At 39.1% G+C, this 20,490-nt stretch overlaps 1 protein-coding gene across 2 annotated transcripts in view; it reads left to right on the top strand.

Annotated features, from left to right (window-relative positions):
• TBCE (tubulin folding cofactor E) overlaps positions 1 to 20,490 on the top strand; it is a 120,744-nt gene that overhangs the window by 66,015 nt on the left and 34,239 nt on the right. Inside the window, exons 3-4 of one of the 2 annotated variants that reach the window (XM_071207367.1) lie at positions 5,136 to 5,220; positions 9,369 to 9,392. In XM_071207367.1, the coding sequence (XP_071063468.1) occupies positions 5,136 to 5,220; positions 9,369 to 9,392 (109 nt within the window). The remainder of the gene's footprint in view (positions 1 to 5,135; positions 5,221 to 9,368; positions 9,393 to 20,490) is intronic. The other variant, XM_058309508.2, reaches the window with a different exon arrangement.

Here is a 20,490-nt window from a genome sequence, read left to right as displayed (position 1 = left end):
GACTTTCATTTTCATCACAGAGTTGTGCTGTTATTACCTCAATTTTAGAATGTTTTCATTACTCTAAAAGGAAAAATCCCATACTTGTTTATACTCTCTATTGTCCTTTAAAATTGATATAGTGTCTTCTTTACCATTGCTGAAAAATAGTACAATATCATTGTTAACTGTCATCCATAAGTTACAACATTAGTTGTAATTTTCTCATGTATATTCTTAATACTTTGTAAAAGAAGAACATTCTTAAATTTATACTGTCAGAGTCTTCATCCACCACTGAAATCACTATCTGATTACATTTTTTTGAGTGTTAAATATTGATTATGAAAATTTTAATTTGCATTTTGGGATTATGTTATCTTCCTCCAGAGAGGTTTGAAGTTTGCTTCTGGCAGGTGGCTAGGATCAGTGAAAATCACATATCACTTAAAATTTTTTTTTTCCATTGAGATTATTTGAAGTTGGTTTCGAATTCCTGTCAGGGTTAGACTATTTAGTTAGTTTTTCTTTATCCCTAGGACTTTTCCATTGACAGCCACAGTATAAAGCCCAGGGAGTTCCTTAGCAACCTCTCCCTCCTCTGGGAGGCTATGATTTCTACTCATCCCTTAGCCTCTCAAATCTGTCCAAAGCTCTGTTCAGCTTTTCACCTTCTTTTACTAGAATCAGCACATGCTTCTAAAAGGAAATGTGTCCTAGCTTAGCTTTGTTCTTTGGGTTTCTTCTTTTTCCCAGATTAGTTGTTTTCAGCAGTAGGGTAGTTTTATATGTGCAACTCCCCTGTCTTATTTATTTATTATTATTGTTTTTAACACATTTACTTCTTTTATTTACCATTTATGGTTAGTACAAAACAATTCCATAAAATGAGAAGCCATGAGTAATCAAAGCATAATTATGCAAATTCAAAAATAGATATTCAACACAAAAAAATACAAGCATAAAAGTAATGGAAGAAATTGTAGCATTATGATGTGGAGAAAGTGGCTACAGTAGTTGCTCAGGGCAGGGAGAGGGAAAAAGAGAGGTGATGTGGGGTCATTTTCGGGACTTGGAGTTGTCCTAAATGATATTGCAGGGAGAAATGCTGGACATTATATATCCTGCCATAACCCACTGATTGTACTGGCGGAGAGTGTAAACTACAGTGCAAACTATAATCCATGTGGTGTAGCAGGTGCTCCAAAATGTATCCAAAATGCAATGAATGTGCCTCAGTGATGAAAGAGGTTGTTAATGTGAGAAGAGTGGGGGGTGGGGGGTAAGGTATATGGGAACCTCTTATGGTTTTGTTTTGTTTTTTAAAGTAATCCTCTCTCTTTTTTTTAATCCCCACCCACACCCCCATGACTTGCTTGCTGTCTGCTCTGTGTCCGTTTGCTGTATGCTCTTCTGTGTTTTTACTTGTCTCCCCTTTTTGTCGTGTCACCTTGCTGAGTTGGCTCTCTGCAACACTTGCAGGCCGTGCAGCACTTGGCGGTGCTTGCAGGCCTGTGGCTCTTCATGACGTGTGGACGAGCCTGCTTTCACAAGGAGGCCCCGGGATGCAAACCCAGGGCCTCCCATATGATAGACAGGAGCCCAACTGATTGAGCCATGGCCACTTCTGTCTTATGATTTGTTTGTTTGCTTGTTTTAAAGATTTATTTCTCTCCCCTTCTCCCCCCTCCTCCCCTCCCCCCAATTATCTGCTCTGTGTCCATTCACTGTGTGTTCTTCTGTGTCTATTTGCGTTGCTGTCAGGCGGCACTGGGAATCTGTGTCTCTCTTTGTTGTATCATCTTGCTGACCACCCTGGGTGGGCTGCACATTTCATGCGGGGTGGCTCTCCTTGAGGGGCACACTCCTTGTGCATGGGGCACCTCTATGTGGGGGGCCACCCCTGCGTGACATGGCATTCCTTGCACGCAGCAGCCCTGTGTGTGGGCCAGCTCACCACATGGCTAGGGAGGTCTTGGGTATCAAATCCTGGACCTCCTATATGGTAGGCGGACGCTCTATCAGTTGAGCCACATTCACTTCCCTCTTATGTTTTTTAATGTAACATTTTGTGTGATCTATTAACTTTAAAAAAAGATAATTAAAAAAATAAAAATAAAAAAAAAAAGTGGATTTGTTTGGAGGACATCCACCAGATCTTGTTACAAAAGATGGGAAATATATGCTTTTTTTCTTGAAGAGTGCGGCCACATCAGATACTAGCTTATCAGTGTGTTCAGGTGATCCAAAATTTGTTCCTAAAAATATTTTTTCATGTTGAAACTGTTTTACAAGTTACGCTTTCCAGAATTAAGTCTGCTCTTAGACTTTGCACCAGTTTCTAACCATCCAAAACCGACTGATACAGAAAGTGTTCCCGTTGTGGCTGTTCTGATTCTTCATGGTTAAAAAAAAAAGGTATTTTCAAAAAAAGTTTAAAAGAATCATTACAAACTTAATAATGCTGTTGTGCTTTTCAGTCTTAGCATTCCAAATACTTGATCTTCCATCCTGAGGTTCTTTATTTCTTTGCCTCTTAGTTTCAAGATTTTCAAATATACCTTCTCAGTAGATCACCTTTATATTTAAAAATCATTGAACATAATTAGCCTTAGCAGAACTGGGGAGCATGCGGTTGTATTTTCGTCAACTCCATGGAATCAGTTCTGTAAGGGATTTGGTGCCCTCTTGTGGATCAGGAGGTCTGTGTGAGACTGCGCTCTTTTCTTCACCATGTAGGCATGGATTGGGGAAGATTCCAGTCCCTTGTGCATGTCATTGGCAATATGTGCAACGCCAGATCCAAAGCTCCAGAGGAAAGAGTTCTGTTCTCCAAAACACAGCAAGAGACTAACAATAAAGAATTTCAGCCAGAAGCTATTAGGATGGAGGTCAGGACTGCCTCTATTAACCTAGGCATGAGAAAGGGAGAGTGAGATGACCATGAGATCAGGGCACCCGCACTCCCTGGGTGGTAGCCCCCAGTGGATTTAGGTTGCTGAATGAGCAGAAGTTCTTATGAAAGGCTTGCTGCTTGTCAGCAGTATGCCTGCCTGAGTAAGCAGAGCAAGCTGCACCTGCCCTACCTCAGCCTGGCCACCATTGCCCTGACCAGTTTCTAGTTCTTTGAGACTTTGAAATGCTGGGGCGTGGTTAGGATAGCAGAGTCAACTGGGCGCCTCTTTCCAAATCCTGAGGGCAGTCTCTGGCCTCTGATGATGGCAGTTCAGGGTATTTTGGCCTCTGTGGACCCTTGTCACCATTTTTTGGACAGTTGGAGTGTTCCACTCAACATTCTGTTATGCCCTACAGTCCTACACATTGCAAATATTTTCCCCATTTTGTCACTTGCTTATTAATTTAGCTTGCAATTTCTCATTGGCCCAGAAATTAGATTTTTAAAAATGGACCATACCTTTCCCTTTGTGGTGTCCTTCATCATTTTCATGCTCGGGAAGCCTCCTCCATTCCCACTCACAGAGATGTTCACCAAGCTCTTGCTACCTGGGAATCAGCCCCCAACATTTGCATCCAGGTTGAGAGTCTGGTTCAGAACTGGCCAGCCCTGGGCCAGGCCTTTGCCCTCACTCTGATCACTCTTCTTGCTTCCTCTTTCATCAGCAGCTCCACCCTGGCTCCAGGTGGTAGTGTGTCTGGTGACGATTCCTGCTTCCAAAGCTGTGGCTCACAACTCAGTCCACAAGGGCCAGGGCCCAGGGTACCCCCCCCACACACACACACACGCACTGATGAGATTTGTGGGATTCCTCTTCCAGCCAATGGATTCCTGTGTACTGGCTGCCACAGTGGGTATCAGGTTGAGGAACTCTGACTTCCTTCTTCTCTCCCAGCAATAATTTGGAGATTTTATGCACAGAGGCTCCAAACCATGTTATTCCTGGGCTCTGTGCATCTGCTCTGGCTGCTGGCTTCCTGGAACATTCTCCAACCCTCACCTTGGAGGGGTGACCTTGGAGGAGACTTGGTCAAGATGGACCTAGGATTCATTCTTCCTGTCACTCAAGACAAAGTCTTGGTGTCATCCTTGACTCTTCTTTGTCATATCCCGGTCTAGATTCTGTCTTACTTACTTTTGCACCTAGCACAGTACCCTATACAAAGTGGGTACTATATATATATATGTAGAAGGAAGGCGAGAGAGTAAAGAAAATGCTTTGTAAACCATAAGATAGTATGTAAATATAAAATTACTTATAAATAGCATAGTATATTGGGAAGCAGATTTGGCTCAACTGATAGAGTGTCTGCCTACCATATAGGATGTCCAGGGTTCAAACCTGGGGCCTCCTGACCCGTGTGATGAGCTGGCCTACTTGCGGTGCTGATGCGTACAAGGAGTGCAGTGCCACACAGGGGTGTCCCCTGCGTAGGGGAGCCCCATGCGCAAGGAGTATGCCCTGCAAGGAGAGCCGCCCGGCGTGAAAAAAGCGCAGCCTGCCCAGGAGTAGCACCACACACACGGAGAGTTGATGCAGCAAGATGACAAAACAAAAAGGCACAGATTCCCGGTGCCACTGACAAGAATGCAAGTGGACACAGGAGAACACACAGCGAATGGACACAGAGAGCAGATGATGGGGAGGGGAGAAAAATAAATAAATCTTTAAAATAAATAAATAGTACAGTATAAAGGATAGATTTTGCTTCTGGAGTTAGAATGTCCTGGATTTGGAAGTATATGACTGAGCAAGTCGTTTTACCCGTATTGAATAAGAATAATATTTATATATAGATTCTGATTTTTAAAATGGCAGATTACCACACTAGGATGTGGTAAACTTGTTCAGGAACTTGTAAAAAGAGGGCCATAATTATATTTTCTTCACATTGAATAAATGCTGTCTGTCATGAAAAGTCTGGTACTTAATAGCTGCTTAATTATGTTTTTTTTCTTTGTTTTGTTTTTTTTTAACATGTGTTTGTTTTTTTTTCTTGGAACCAAAGGTGCTAGTGCATTTGCTGATTGAAAGCATAAGATTAACTTGGTTTTCCTTCCCAAAAGCTGTTTCATTCCCCCCATGTGGAGTCTATGTGATGGTGATGATTTCCATTGTAAACTGTATTTGCATGTAGGAAAATGGTAGCATTATCTATATCACTATTTATTGCTCATTTGGCTTTTCTTGTTCTGCTAGGACTCTGGTTAGGAGTAGAATGGGACAATCCCGAGAGAGGAAAACATGATGGGAGCCACGAAGGGACTGTATATTTTAAATGCAGGTAATGTTTAAATATGAATTATATAGTAGTTTAATGTTTAATGTGTAATGTTTAAATATGAATTATATAGTAGTTGAATTGTTGAGTAGGAGGGGTACAGAGGTAGTCACATTGTTTGGCTCTTGGGGTAGTTATAATATTTGGTGTATTCTAAAAAGACAGTTCTTTATATTTCTGACTCAATCATTGCTGTTTGTAGAGTTCATTCCTTTTTAAAAAACCTCTGTCTTAACCTTACAAGCGGGGTTATTTGTCCTTTGCTGTTTGTTTTTTGAAAAATTTTTTTTTCAGGAGGCACTGAGAACCAAACCAGGAACCTCCCATGTGGGAGGTGGGCGCTCTGCTGCTTGGGTTACATCAGCTCCCCCTGAAAGTTTTTTTAATTGGATGAATATAAACATTTCTCATTGATTTATTAACAATTTACAGTCCATTAATTGAATAATAATGAAAGAGAAATAGCTTAAATATACAATAAGAAGCAATTGATTAAACAAAAAAGAGATCCAAATAATGTACTGCTAGGCCACCATTTAAAAAATGCTCTTGTTTTGAAAAGAGTTAAACTTTATATTGCATATCATTTACTTCTTCCTTTTTTTTAAAGATTTATTTATTTATTTATTTATTTATTTCTCTCTCCTCCCCCCCCACCCCGGTTGTCTGTTCTCTGTGTCTATTTGCTGCGTCTTGTTTCTTTGTCCGCTTCTGTTGTTGTGAGTGGCACAGGAATCTGTGTCTCTTTTTGTTGCCTCATCTTGTTTTGTCAGCTCTCAATGTGGGTGGTGCCATTCTTAGGCGGCCTGCACTTTCTTTTGCACTGCGCGGCTCTCCTTAGGGGGCGCACTCCTTGCGCGTGGGTCTCCCCTATGCGGGGGACACCCCTGTGTGGCACGGCACTCCTTGCGCGCATCAGCGCTGCGCATGGGCCAGCTCCACACGGGTCAAGGAGGCCTGGGGTTTGAACCGCGGACCTCCCATGTGGTAGATGAAGGCCCTAACCACTGGGCCAAGTCCGTCTCCCTCATTTTATTTCTTAACTGCCTAATGTCAGAGAAACTGCATAAGTTTGGAAAAGGGTGGTAGGAAGCTTTCAGGCAGGCATTTTATTGTTTATTTTTTTTAGGGTTCAGTTTTTTAAAAGGTCGTATTACTATAAAGCTTATTTTTATGTAACTGAGGTACAATGACCACAGTATTAGCCTAGATAGAGGAGGCCTCTAACTCTGCTTTTAACAATCTTTATGATCCTTAATAAATCCAAAGTTATTAACCTTTAAAATGAAGGTCAGAGTTCAATAATAGCAAAATATATTTCCTGGTCTATCATTCCATAATTTTAGAAAGTCAGGGTAGAAGAATCAGCATGTTCCTAGAGACCAGCTTAGAATCTGTCAGTTAGTAGAAGGGAGGAATTTATGTATTTAGGGAATATTTTATTATTTAGAGCATTTAGGAAATTATTAAAATAGAAATATCTTAACCAGGGCTATTGATCCCTTACCCATCTGACTGTTACCTTGCAAGCCCTCCATTGTACGGACTTTTCGTATGGAGCCTGCTTCATGCCCTCCTTCATTAGCCCCAGCCCGCTTCCCTCTTTTCAAAGTTTCCCCAAACCATCCATGACTTCATAATCCTTAATGGATTCTGGATATGGTGATATTTTCAAAGTCATGGTCACTCTGAGCAGAAATATAATTGCTTCTGTCCTAGCAAATTGAGGATTTGCCTTGACGTGCTGATGGGAGACCTCAGTTCAGGGGTATGGACTCACTATTTGGATTCTTACCCTTGGAGTACGTATCCCTTTACCTCATTATGTCTTTTATTTTATTTTTTAATTTTTTTAAAGTATCGGGGTGGGGATTGAATCTGGGACCTCCTCAGTGGGAAGCTGGTGCTTAACTACTGAGCTACATCGACTTCCTCATTATATCTTTTAGTGTGGTCATTTCTGAGCATTTATATATTGAAATACATATTATTTTATTATGAATTCTTCTTTTCATTGAAAAAGGTGTTGTGTTGGCTTTAAAATTGTATATGTAGATAATGTTATATGTGAATTCCATTTCAGAGTATTTGTGGGGCAATATAAAAGGGAATTTGGGGTCTGATATGGTAGAGAAGAACTGCTAGCATAGACTAAAGGAATTGAACTTGTTCTCTGTATTTGTCAATCCTTATGTTGCTATTTATTAGAACATGACTTCAACTAGTAAAGATTATACTAATATTTTAGATTTTCTAAATCAGATGAAATGCAACAAAAAGAAACACAGATTCCCGTGCCGCTAACAACAACAGAAGCAGACAAAAAGAAGACACAGCAAATAGACACAGAGAACAGACAACGGGGGCGGGGTGGGAGAAGGGGAGAGAAATAAATAAAATAAATCTTAAAAAAAAAAATAAATCAGACAAAATGGATTAAATCACAAATATTTGTCATTAAATTAGTTCAAATATCTTACTAATATGTCATATACACTTCTTCACTTTAAAAAAATTCATTGGAGTGTTTCGATATTTCAGATCTTACTTGGAAAGCCATTATAATAAGATAATATAGTTTAGGAAAGTATTTTATGTTTTATTTTCTTTATGTTTAGATGTTATTTTAACAAAGTAAAAGGAGCTTAAAGTTGTCAGATCATGAATTTTCTAATGCTTGTGAAATAGGTAGATGGCAAAATGGTGGTCTACCCTTTTTTTTTTCCAGCTAGAGAAGCTGTGAGTTTATAGAAGAATCATGCAGAGAATACAGAGTTGCAATGTAACTGCCCCTCCCCCTCCATTATTAACAGCTTGCATTTATGGTCCATTTGTTACAGTTGATGAAATAATATTTATAGTGATACTATTAACTGTGGTCAATGACTTGCATTATGGTTCACTGTGTTGTACAGTCCTATGTTTGTTTGTTTTAAATTTTTGTCCTAGAAATATATATACAACCTAAAATTACATCTTTTGGCCACATTCAAATATTTGTGAATCAGTGCTGTTAATTATGTTCACAATGTTGTGCTACCATCACCTTCGTCTAGTACCAAAACTTTTCCATCACCCCACATAGAAATTCTGTCCATTTTAAGCATTAACTTCCTCTTCCTTAATCCCACCCCAGCCACTGGTAAACTCTATTCTAATTTCTGACTCTATGAATTAGCTAATTCTAATTATTTTATATCAGTATTTGTCCTTTTGTGTATGCCTTATTTCACTCAACTTGATGTCTTCAAGGTTCCTCTATGTTGTCACATGTATTAGAATTTCTTTTCTTTTTATGGCTGAGTAATATATTCCATAGTATTTATAAACGTTTGTTTATCCATTCATTGGTGATGGACTCTTGGGTTGCTTCCATCTTTTGGCATTTGTGAATAATGTCACTATGATCATTGGTTTGCAAGTATCTGTTCAGGTCCTGCTTTAATTCTATACCTAGAAGTAGGATTGCTGGGTCCATATGGTAATTCTGTACTTTTTGAGGACCCACCAAACTCTCTTTCACAGCAGCTGCAACATTTTACGTTGCCACCAACAATGAATGAGTGTTCCTTTTTCTCCACATTCTCTTCAACGCTTGTGCTTTTCCATTTATTTAACTGTTATAATGGGTGTGAAATGGTATCTCATTATGGTTTTGATTGATTTTTGTGGATTTTTAGGATTCTCTGCATATAGTGTCATATCATCTGCAAATAGGGAAAGGTTTACCTCTTCCTTTCCAACTTTGGTGCCTTTTATTTCTTTTTATTGCTCTGTTAAAAACTTCCAGTACAATGTTGACCAGCAGTTGTGAAAGTGGGAATCCTTGAGTTGTTCCTGATCATAGGAAGAGAACTTTCACCATTGATCATGATGTTCATTGTGGGTTTTTCATCTATACCTTTTATCATCATGAGGGAGTTTCCTTCTATTCCTAGTTTTCTAAGTGTTTTTATCATGAACGGTGCTGGATTTTGATAAATGCCTTTTCTTTGTAATGATCAAGTTTTTTTTTTTTCATTCTGTTTATGTGGTATATTATATTAATTTATTTTCTTATGTTGAACCAACTTTACATACTAGAAATGATTGAATCCTACCTGATCATGGTGTATATTCATGGTATTTTTTCCCCATTCTTTCACTTTCAGCCTACTTGTGTCTTTGAATTTAAGGTGAGTTTCATGTAAACAGTGTTTAATTTGAACATGCTTTTTTAAGCAGTCTGCCAATCTCTGCCTTTTAACTGGAAAGTTGAATCCATTTACATTTAAAGTAAATACTGATAGGGAAGTGGACTTGGCCAAATGGATAGGGTGTCCACGTACCACACTGGAGGTCCAGGGTTCAAACCCAGGGCCTCCTTGACCCATGTGGAGCTGGCCCATGTGCAGTGCTGATGTGCGCAAGGAGTACCCTGCCACACAGGGGTGTCCCCCACATAGGGAAGCCCTGCGCACAAGGAGTGCTCCCTGTAAGGAGAGCAGCCTAGTGTGACAGAAAGTTCAGCCTGCCCAGGAATGGTGCCGCACACACGGAGAGCTGACACAACAAGATGACGCAACAAAGAAAACACAGATTCCTGATGCTGCTGATAAGGACAGACACAGTCACAAAAGAACACACAGCAAATGGACACAGAGAACAGACAACGGGGGGGGGGGGGAGAAATAAATAAAAATAAATAAATAAAGTAAATACTGATAATGCAGGAGTTTCTTCTGCCATTTTGTTATTTTGCATTTTTAAGTCTTATGCCTTTTTTTGACCCTCAATTCTTCTATTAATGCCTATTTCCATTTTTATTTGATTTTTTGAGTATTGTACCATTTTAAGTCCCTTCTTCTTTATTTCTGTATATATTTAACATATATTTTCTTTGTGATTACCATGGGGCTAAAATTTAATATCCCAAATCTGTAACAATCACATTCAGTTTAAAATCACCTTAATTTCAATAGCACTCACACACACTTTTCGTATTCTCCTTCGTCCCCCTCCCACCTTTTTGTTGTACTCCTTACATTTTATATTTAAAACCATAAATTTATCATTATTTTTTATATATTTGTATTTTAGAACCTATAAGAAGTAAAAAGTGGAGTTATATAACAAAAAATACAGTATAATAGTTCTGAAATTTATAATTACCCATATGATTAACTTTACCAGAGGTCTTTATTTCTTTAAGCTTCTTTGATCCACTGTCTAGTATCCTTTCTTTAATCTGAAGAGTTCCCTTTAGCATTGTTTGTAGGGCAGGTCTAGGGGTAATAAACGCCCTCAAAGTTTTATGTATCTGGCTATGCCTTTATCTCTCTCATTTTTTAAAAAAAAGTCTTGCTGGATAAAAAAATCCTTGGTTGACAAGTCTTTGTGTACTTTAAGTATTTTGTTTTATTATCTTGCCTCCATGGGTTTCTGAGTAGAAATCAGCACTTAATCTTATTGGGATTCCCTTTTACATAACTTGTTGCTTTTCTCTCACAGCTTTCAGAACTCTGTTTTTGGAACCAGGCAGCTTGATTACTATGTGTCTGGGCATGATTCTCTTTGAGTTTATCCTGTTTATAGTTCATTAACCTTCTTGAAAATGCATATTCATGTCTTCATTAAATTTGAGAAGTTTACTGCCATTATTTCTTTGAATATTTCTTCTGCCCCTGTCTCATTCTTCTCCTTCTGGGACTCCCATAATATGTATATTGGTATGCTTGGTGGGTCCCTTAGGTCTCTTACTCTCTGTTTGCCTTTTCTCATTCATTTTTCTTTCCGTTCCTATGCCTGAATCATTTAAGTTGTCTTGTCTTCAAGATCACTGATTCTTTCTTCTCACAACTTCAATTTGCTGCAGAAAGCTTCTAGGGAAAATTTGTTTCAGTTATTGTGATCGTCAAATCAAGTGCTTTTTTTTGTTTCCTTTTAAAAATTTCTATCCTTTTTAAAGTATTCTCATATTGTTAATTTATATCCTCTCTCTCTTTGTGATTTCCCTTATCTCTTCAGCATACTGAAGATTAATTAGTTAATTTTTTAGGAGGTACTGGGGATTGAACCTGGAACCTACCTTATTTTTTTTTAAGTCTTTGGTATGTCCAAAGTTTGGTCCTCTTAGTTAATGGTTTTGGGGTTTTTATCTTGCTCCTTTGGGTAGTCCATCATTTCCTCTTTCTTTGGCTTTTAATTTTTTGTTGTATTCTGTACACTTTAATATTTTAAAGTGTTAACACTGGGATTTAGTCCCTGAGCTGTCTGTTCCTTAAATTTATATCTAGCTAGTGATATGACAAAAGTTTTCTTGAGTGCCAGGAGCTAACAAAAATAAACCACTGCAATAAGCCCTGTCACAGTCTTTGCAAATTTGCCTTCTGTGCACTTATTTTTAAAAAATTATTTGTATTTATTTATCTCTGCCCCCCTCATTGTTCTCACTCACTATCTGCTCATCTTTTTTTTTTAGGAGGTACCCAGGAACCAAACGGAGGCACCCAATTGCTTCAGCCTCCTCTGCTCCTATGTGTCTCTCATTGTGTTTCCTCACTGTGTCTCTTGGTTGTGTCATCTTTTTGTGTTAGCTCACCATGTCAGCCCATTGTGTCAGCTCACTATCTTGCTCTTCTTCTTTAGGAGGCACCAGGAACTGAACTGGGACCTCCTGTGTGGTAGGCAGGAGCTCAGTCACTTGAGCCTTATCCACTTCCCTGTGCACCCATTTTCACAAGCAAAGTTTGAGTTAAAAGCTATCATAATAAAGTAGAACTAGGTTTCACATTTCTCTATTTAGTCCCCGTCTTTTCAGAAGCATTTCATACTATCAATTAGCTGATAGTGTGTTAGGCATCTAACAATGTACTTACATGATTTGGTACATAAATTGTATAGAAATTAGTTTGCTGTTCTTTACATTTTAAGCAAAGGATTTCAGGGTATTCTAAGTGGGATGCTGATGAACATAAGCTCTTGAATTTCCATACTGACTCAAGTTGGTAGGTATGATATTCTGCTGTCCAGGGTTAGGTCCTACCTCTAAGACACAACTGTGCAATAGATAATACAGTTTGAAAGACCCATTCAGTTGCTTACCTTCTTCTTCACTCTTTTTTTCCCCCACAATTTTTTCTGATCATGTTAATCTCTTGAAACTCCAGTTCAGAATACAATAATATTTGTAAGGGTCTAACCTGTGTTTTCACAATGATCTTAAAAGAGAATATAGGATGGGTTTTAACCCAGTGAATAAACATTTTTAGTTAGCTTACTGTGTTTCCATATTTTATCACATTTGTATTTTATTTTATTTCTTGGAGGTTATTAGGACAGCTATTACTCTTTCATTGAAGAACAAATAATTTAATGGGTTATGAGTACAGTAAGATACTTTAGAGTTGAGCTGAAGTCCAGGCTGTGAACTCTCCTTTGTTGTATAGGTCATTAAACACAGAGTAGATTTTTTTTTTTTTTTTTTTAATAGTTGGTGTGAAACTGTCAGAAGAGGATTAGGGAGGGTGGACCAGATCATCTCTTAAGGTCTCTTCTAAACATGAGTTTTGATAATTTCAGATTATTCTTTAATTTCTACCCACTCTCTTCTCCTTATAGATAAGTATGACAATTTCTTGAGCAGTTATCACCCTTAATTTATATGTATAACACTGTAATGAATATTCAGTCTGTTTCCCAGGTGCTTCTGTTCTCCATCTTTTGTCTGTTGGCAAATTGAGGTTCAGTGAAGGTAATGCATCCTGAATTGTTGTTCACATGATCCCTAGACAGCTGAGTGATTATGGTGGTTTGAAGCTATGTACCTCAGAGAAACAAGTTCTTAAATGGTTTAATTCTTAGTTCACACCCTCAGGAGCTTAACTTCAGGTAAGGTGTGGCCCAAGTAAGTCAGGATGGGTCTTAATTCTCTTATTGAAGACTTTATAGGAAAGGGGATAGGGAGAGAGAAAGCCAGAGGAAGCAACCAAAAGTGAAAGTCAGTGGAACCTGACTGAGAAAGGAGAAGCTCGGAGAGGCCACCACATTCATTGCCATGTGACAGAAAAGCTAAGGAACAAGCATTGCTTGTAGCCAGCTCCAGTACACCATAGGTTTCTGGGAGAAAGTATTGCCTTAATTTTGGCTTGGCTTGGATTTCTTCTAGTCTCAAAACCATAAGCCAATAAATTCCTGTTGTTTAAGCCAACCCATTGCATGGTATATTTTTGGCAGCCAGGAAACCGAAATGGTGATTTTGGGGATTTTTGTTTTAATCTAAAGAGTAAACTCTGAATTGAAAATGTTTTGAGGTTCTTGGATATACATTACTGGATTGATTCAAAATATTCTTCAGCTGTGGTGTGAAGTGTTAGAAGATTTTTTTTTTTAATTACCAAAGGCAATGATAATGTGTAGGCAGGGCAAATCTCTGCTCAAAAACGGTGAAAATAGACATCTCATTTTCAGAACCCTCCCATGAATCAGAGTTAAATGCAATTCATAAAAGATGCTTATTTACTGTGCTGTTTTTCTGATGGGGAAATAAATTTACTAAGGCAGTTCTCTAGGTATTACAGCAATATCCATTGAAAGTCCAACTCAAGGTACTAAGGTATCTGTCCTATGATGCATGGTTAGTTATACAAGCTTGCAGAAAGGACTTTAAACATTCCTGTAACAAACAGATTGTCAAGATAAACATTTATTAGAAACTCCTTAGAGACTCAACCTTTCTGAACATCCAGCATCCAAAGCCCCAAGATGAAAGAGGATTTTGGAATCTTTGGGGGCACATTATCTTTGCGTAGGGTTGTCAAATTTAGCAAATAAAAATACAGGATGCACAGTGAAATCTGAATTTCAGCTAAACAACAAATACTTTTTTAGTGTAAACATATCTTATGAAATATTTGAGACATTCTTATACTAAAAAAACATTTGTTGTTTCTCTGGAGTTCAGATTTAACTGGGCATCCTGAATTTTATCTGGCAACCTCCTGAAACTGTTCGGCAGATTGAATCTTGATAATGGGTTCATCAGAGACTTTAGTTTTTGTAATTACACAAATCTGTAATTTGTGGACAGAGAGGAAGGAATTTGACACAACTTTTAAGAGAAACATTTTTGAACCTCCGCCTCCTCTTTCTCTGACTCCAAGCAATATTTTTCTCCTTACTCAGAATTCAGAATTTCAGTGTTTGGATATAATATCTTGTTATTAACTTACAAGCATAGTGGAGTCTATGTAAATTATTACTGTTTGTTTTGGAGATTTATTATTGATGGGTACTCATTTCAGCTAGCTTTTTTTTTTGCTGGGCTGTTTTGTTTTCTGAGAAAGCTGCCAGGATTGTTCCAGAGGAGATTGATCTTTCATGTTTGCCTTTGATCTGTAAAGAGCACAGCGTTTGCTTTGTAACTACCTAACACCATTCCTAACTCTCATTTTCATCTGCCTGTAACCAAAATAAATAGTAATAACTTGAATTGTTTGTTTCCACTATTTTAAAAAGTGGAAACTTAGAATAAAAAATGAAATTCGGGGTATTTTTGTTTTGCATTATTTTCTCATTTTTCGTTATACATGTACTAGTTTTTTAACTTGAGCTCTCGTACTTATTTTTACATTTAAGTCACATGATATTTGAAAAATACTTTCTTACCCTTTTTCCACTCCTATTCCTTAGGTTACTACCCGTATTAGTCTACCAAAGGGCTGCCGATGCAAAGTACCAGAAACCTATTGGCTTTTATTTATTTATTTATTTATTTTTAAAGATTTATTTATTTATTTAATTTCCCCCCCTCCCCTGGTTGTCTGTTCTTGGTGTCTATTTGCTGCGTCTTGTTTCTTTGTCTGTTTTTGTTTCTTTGTCCGCTTCTGTTGTCGTCAGCGGCACAGGAAGTGTGGGCGGCGCCATTCCTGGGCAGGCTGCTCTTTCTTTTCACGCTGGGCGGCTTTCCTCACGGGCGCACTCCTTGCGCATGGGGCTCCCCCACGCGGGGGACACCCTTGCGTGGCACGGCACTCCTTGCGCGCATCAGCACTGCGCATGGCCAGCTCCACACGGGTCAAGGAGGCCCGGGGTTTGAACCGCGGACCTCCCATATGGTAGACGGACGCCCTAACCACTGGGCCAAAGTCCGTTTCCCCCTATTGGCTTTTATAAAGGGTATTTTTTGGGGGTAAAAGCTTACAGTTACAGGGCCATGGAAAGTCCAACTCAGGGTACCATAAGAAGTAGTTTCTTACCAAAGTCAGCTGCCATGTGTTAAAGCAAGATGGCAGGTGATCTCTGCTGGGTTTCAGCCTTCCCCTCTGAACTTCCTCTTCCTCCGAGGCTTCATGGGCCCCGTTTCCTCCCGATCTTAGCCATAGGCTGGCACAGGGCTTTCTCTCAGGGCTTCTTCTCTTTCCTTGCCTTCTATATATATATATTCTATATATTTCTTTCCGGGCCTTCTATATCAGTCTCAGCTGTTCTGTTCTCTTTCCAAGGTCAGCTGCAAACTATCGGGTGAATGGCTCATAACTCACTGGGCCTCCAGGATCAAAAATGACAGAGCTCTCTCTCTTCCCATGTGTCTGTGTCTGTCCTCTTTTCTCTGTGTTTCCATTTATAACAGACCCAGCAAGGGGGCAAAGACCCACCAGAGGTATACCTTACTGACATAGCCAAATCTTAACAGCTTAATCTAATCAAAGACATCTCAGCTGAATCTAATGCAATCAAAAGGTATTACACTCAGAGGACTAGATTAGTTTACAAACATAATTTTCCTCTTTTTGGGATTCATAAAATAATCTCAAACTGTCATACTCCCCTAAGGAAAACCAATATTATATTAAGCCTCTTTAATAAATGTGCAATTTTAGGAACAGTGAGAATGCAAAGCACATTTGTTTATACATATATAGATAGGTTAAGGTATATAAATAAACTACTCTCTTAAATTGTTTGGAGTTATTTTCCCAATACCTAACAACATGCCTTGGGATTTATTTTAACCCTGTACAACTAAAGTATGTACCGTTAATAACTAGTTGTCAGGAAACACAGGATCAATTTATATGCTGTCAAAATAGAAAAAAAATTTTTTTAAAGATTTATTTATTTATTTCTCTCCCCTTCTGCCCCCACCCCAGTTGTCTGTTCTGTGTGTCTATTTGCTGCGTCTTCTTTGTCTGCTTCTGTTGTCAGCGGCACGGGAATCTGTGTTTCTTTTTGTTGCGTCATCTTGTTGAGTCAGCTCTCTTGTGTGTGTGGCACCATTTCTGGGTGGGCTGCACTTTCTTTTGTGCTGGGCGGCTCTCCTTATGGTGCGCACTCCTTGCGTGTGGGGCTCCCCTACGCGGGAGACACCCCTGCGTGGCACGGCACTCCTTGCGCCCATCAGCACTGCGTGTGGGCCAGTTGCACACGTGTCAAGGAGGCCCGGGGTTTGAACCGCGGACCTCCTGTGTGGTAGACGGACGCCCTAACCACTGGGCCAAGTCCGCCGCCAAAATAGAAAATTGAAGATTACATAGATGTGATCTCTGTAATTTCCATCAGAAAAAGCACCATTTGTTTAAACCATAACATTTTAAAGCAGTTTTATTGAGATATATTCACATAACATACACTCTATCCAAAGTATACAATAAATAGCTTTTAGTATAATCAGTGTTGTGCATTATCACCACAGAAATTTTTACAACAATTTTATCACTCCAAAAAGAAAAAACTCCATACCCCTTAGCAATCCCTGTATTCCTCCCCAGCCCTAAATAACCATTAATCTAATTCCATCTTCATAAATTGATTTATATTTACATTTTATATAAATGCAAACATATAATATATAGTACTTATATCTGGTTTCTTTCATTTAGCATAATGTTGTGAGTTTCTTTTTTTACCTGATATTAACATCTTGTAACATTAACACACATTTATTCAGTTTCAAAGTAAAACAGTCATGTATGCAATAATACCCATATTCATATTTCACGTGAGGTTTTACCATGATATACAGTCCCATGTTACATTTTTTAGCTTTCCTTCTAGTAATATACATGACTTTAGAGTTTCTCTTTCAACCACTGTTACACACTTCTAGTGTAGAACTTGTAGTTTCAAACACTATTTTGCACTTTCACCTTTTTTGTTCATTTCCAAGAATTAATAAACATTTTTACCAATTCTACAGAGGTTAACCCTCAGCTTTCCATTCTCTAACCTCGTTCGATTCTCTTAAAACGTAACAAGTTATTTAAAATGCTATCCCTTTTGGCTTTGGCTCAGAGTCCAAGCCATTGTCATTTAAAGTAGTTCCAGATGTGGATAAGGATACTTGGGTGCATTTCCTCTGGTGTACCTGCTTAGGATGAGTCCCTTGACCCAAAGACATGTGAACTGAAAAGGCAAGTCATCTATCCCCCTCCCACCCAACATAACAGTGATGTGACGGGATAGAATAACTGCAATAGACATCCCTGTTCAAAAAAGAAAAGAATGGGAAGCACATAGCAGTGACTAATCTCTACTGTGCCGAAATCCACCCTGGCTCATTCTGCCAGTTCCCCTTACTCTGGGGTCAGGGAATGTTCCTTAGTCAGGGTCCATTGCTGCTCCTAGGAGTGCATCTTTCCAATAAGTATAAGAGCCTTATATGAATCCTCTCAAAGCTGAGGTATTTGTAATATGAAAATGCCTTGCACCATTCTTGGCATAAGATACTCAAATATTAGTTGTGTATCTTCCCTTTCTCAATAAGTGCTGCTGTCATAGAATATTCAAAATATTGGTGTTTTTTTTGTTTTTTTTTTTTGCTTTTGCAAGAAAATTTAAAGATGAAAAGTTCATAAATTAATGATACTATATTTCTTAAAATTTCTTCTCACAAAATGTTTATAATCTTTTTGCCCCTCCGCATCTCTTAAATTGTGATTTTAAGTAGTTTGACTACATGAATCCAGAAGGCATCATCCATGCTGGAGGATGTTAAGATGTTGCTTTTTACTTCACCCAGGCTGTCAACTAGGTCCTTTAACAGTATGCATATAGCAAAGGGCTTCCTTTGCCTTCTCCCCAAACCCAGCAGTGTCATGTTCACGGAGGAGAAACTTCTAGGCCTCCATGGTTAGATGACACATCCAATCTTGCTTAATATGGCTGTTTTGTTTTATCTTTTTTGTGTGTGTTTTTTGTTAAGTATAGTAGATTGTCACAGAAAAAGCTGTCAATAATTATTCTTTTCCTTATTCATGCTTTCTGCTCCTTCTACAAAGAGGGGAGTTTCTTTCCCCCCTCTTGAATCTACCTGGTCTTGTGATCTGCTTTTGACACGGTGCAGGAGTGAGGTGAGGTGTCAGTTCCGGCACTAGGCTTTAAGAGACCTTGCAGTTTCTATATTTAGTCTCTTGGAGGCCAGCCACCATGCAAGTGGTCCAACTACCCTGCTGGGAAGAGAAGCCCAGCCACCCCAGTTGAGGTGCCCAGAATCCTGGATGGCTTAGCCTCAGCCAAGCTCACAGGTGAATTCATTCCCATGAGTGATCCCAGCTGACACGTGAGAAACTGAACTACTCAGCTAAGCCCAGCCAACCCATGGAATTGTATGAAATAATAACTATTGTTTTAAGCCTCTATGCTTTGGGTAGTTTTTATGCAGCAATATATAATGGAACAGTTAATAACCTTTTGTCAGAGGTTATTTGTGACTTTATATTGCACACATCTATAGTCAGTTTCTGCTAGCAACATTGTACATTGTTTGTATGATGAATTATGTCATCATTGATGACATATATGTATGCTATAGGAGCCCATCTGAATAAATTTGGGAGCTATTGCTTGAGTTTAGAGAGTGTGGGCCTTCAGTTATCCCAGTATTTTTTTTAATGTTGACCTCCCTCCCTCCCTCCCTCCCTCTGCCCCTTCCTTTCTTCCTTCCTTCCCTCCCTCCCTCCCTTCCTCTTTCTTTCACTTTCTTTTTACTGGGTTTACTTTTAAGAGCATGTATAGGTACAATAACTGTATGTAAAGAGCAGATATTAAAAAGAGCAGATATCTTATGTGCCAAACATAATAGTAAATGGTTTGTATGTTATAGTTTATTTAATCCTAATAAATAACCTCATTTGATAAAGGTTTATATATTTGATGAAGAAACTTAGGCTGAGAGATATTAATTAAGTTGCCTGCGGTCACACGGTAAGTAATGGTACCAGGAACTGAACCCAAGTTTGTCCAACTCCAAAGCTTGTACTACACCACCCTCCTGTCTTAGGAACTGTTTTAGTTACTAGGCTGCTAAGATAAATACCCTACAATGGATTGGCTAAACAACAGAAATTTATTGATTCCCGATAGTAGAAGCTGAAAGACTTGCTTCCTTTCAGGTCGGTGTCCTGTGGCTGACTGACAATCGTTGGGGATCCTTGGCTTCCATCACTTGGCAATGCATGTAGCAACATATATATATTTTTTTTAGTTAGACCAGTAGAAGGAATTTATTTGGGAAAGAAAGACAGAAATACACACCAAGATTTGGTGTGGGCCCCTCTAGGCAGAGAGAGCAGGCTCTGCCTCCTGTGATTACCTTTTAAACTGTTAATTCTTCCACTCCTTGCTAATGATTAGGGGATGAGCCCCAGCAGTTATTGGTCACCCCACCTATGGGGGCCAGTGGTGAGGCCTTTTTGGAATATCCAGGGCCAAGGAGAGGTCCTGGAAAGAGAAACTGGGACCTCAAGGTTAAACTCAAGGTCCCAGCAAGATCTTGCAGACATGTTCTTTGCTGATCTTGCATTCTGCCGGCCATGTTGTCCGTGAGCCATGTTGTGGGTCGTCTTCTCCATTACCCTGTACTAACCTACCTCAGCTCCCCCCTCAGAGAGATCATGCTCTTAAGGGGGGTACTGAGAGGCGATAGTCATCTTCTGTAGTTACTTCCTGCTGATTATAACGGTAGTCCCTGCCTGACAGGGCGTAAACCTCTCTGGCTATTCTGTTGAGGGTAAGGGAATAGGGATCCGACACTGTGGTTGGAATTGGCTGAAATCCCCTTGTGACTAGTATCTTGTTTTGGAAGGCATTGATTCTGGAAGAAATAAGCTTAGTTAGAATTTTGATGATACATAGCCCCACTAAAATGATAAAGAAGATGGTGTGTAGCAGCATCTTCTTCCTCTTCTATGTTGTTGACTTGGAGCTTCTGGCTGTTCCTGGTGCATCTCTCTGTGGCCTTCACTATAAGACCTCCAGTAATAGGATTTAGAGCCATCTAGATTGAGTTGAGTCGTA

The sequence above is a fragment of the Dasypus novemcinctus genome, chromosome 13, assembly GCF_030445035.2.
Source record: "Dasypus novemcinctus isolate mDasNov1 chromosome 13, mDasNov1.1.hap2, whole genome shotgun sequence".
NCBI lineage: Eukaryota > Metazoa > Chordata > Mammalia > Cingulata > Dasypodidae > Dasypus > Dasypus novemcinctus.
The sequence above is the reverse complement of the archived record's forward strand: the minus strand, read 5'-3'. Positions and strand labels throughout refer to the sequence as shown.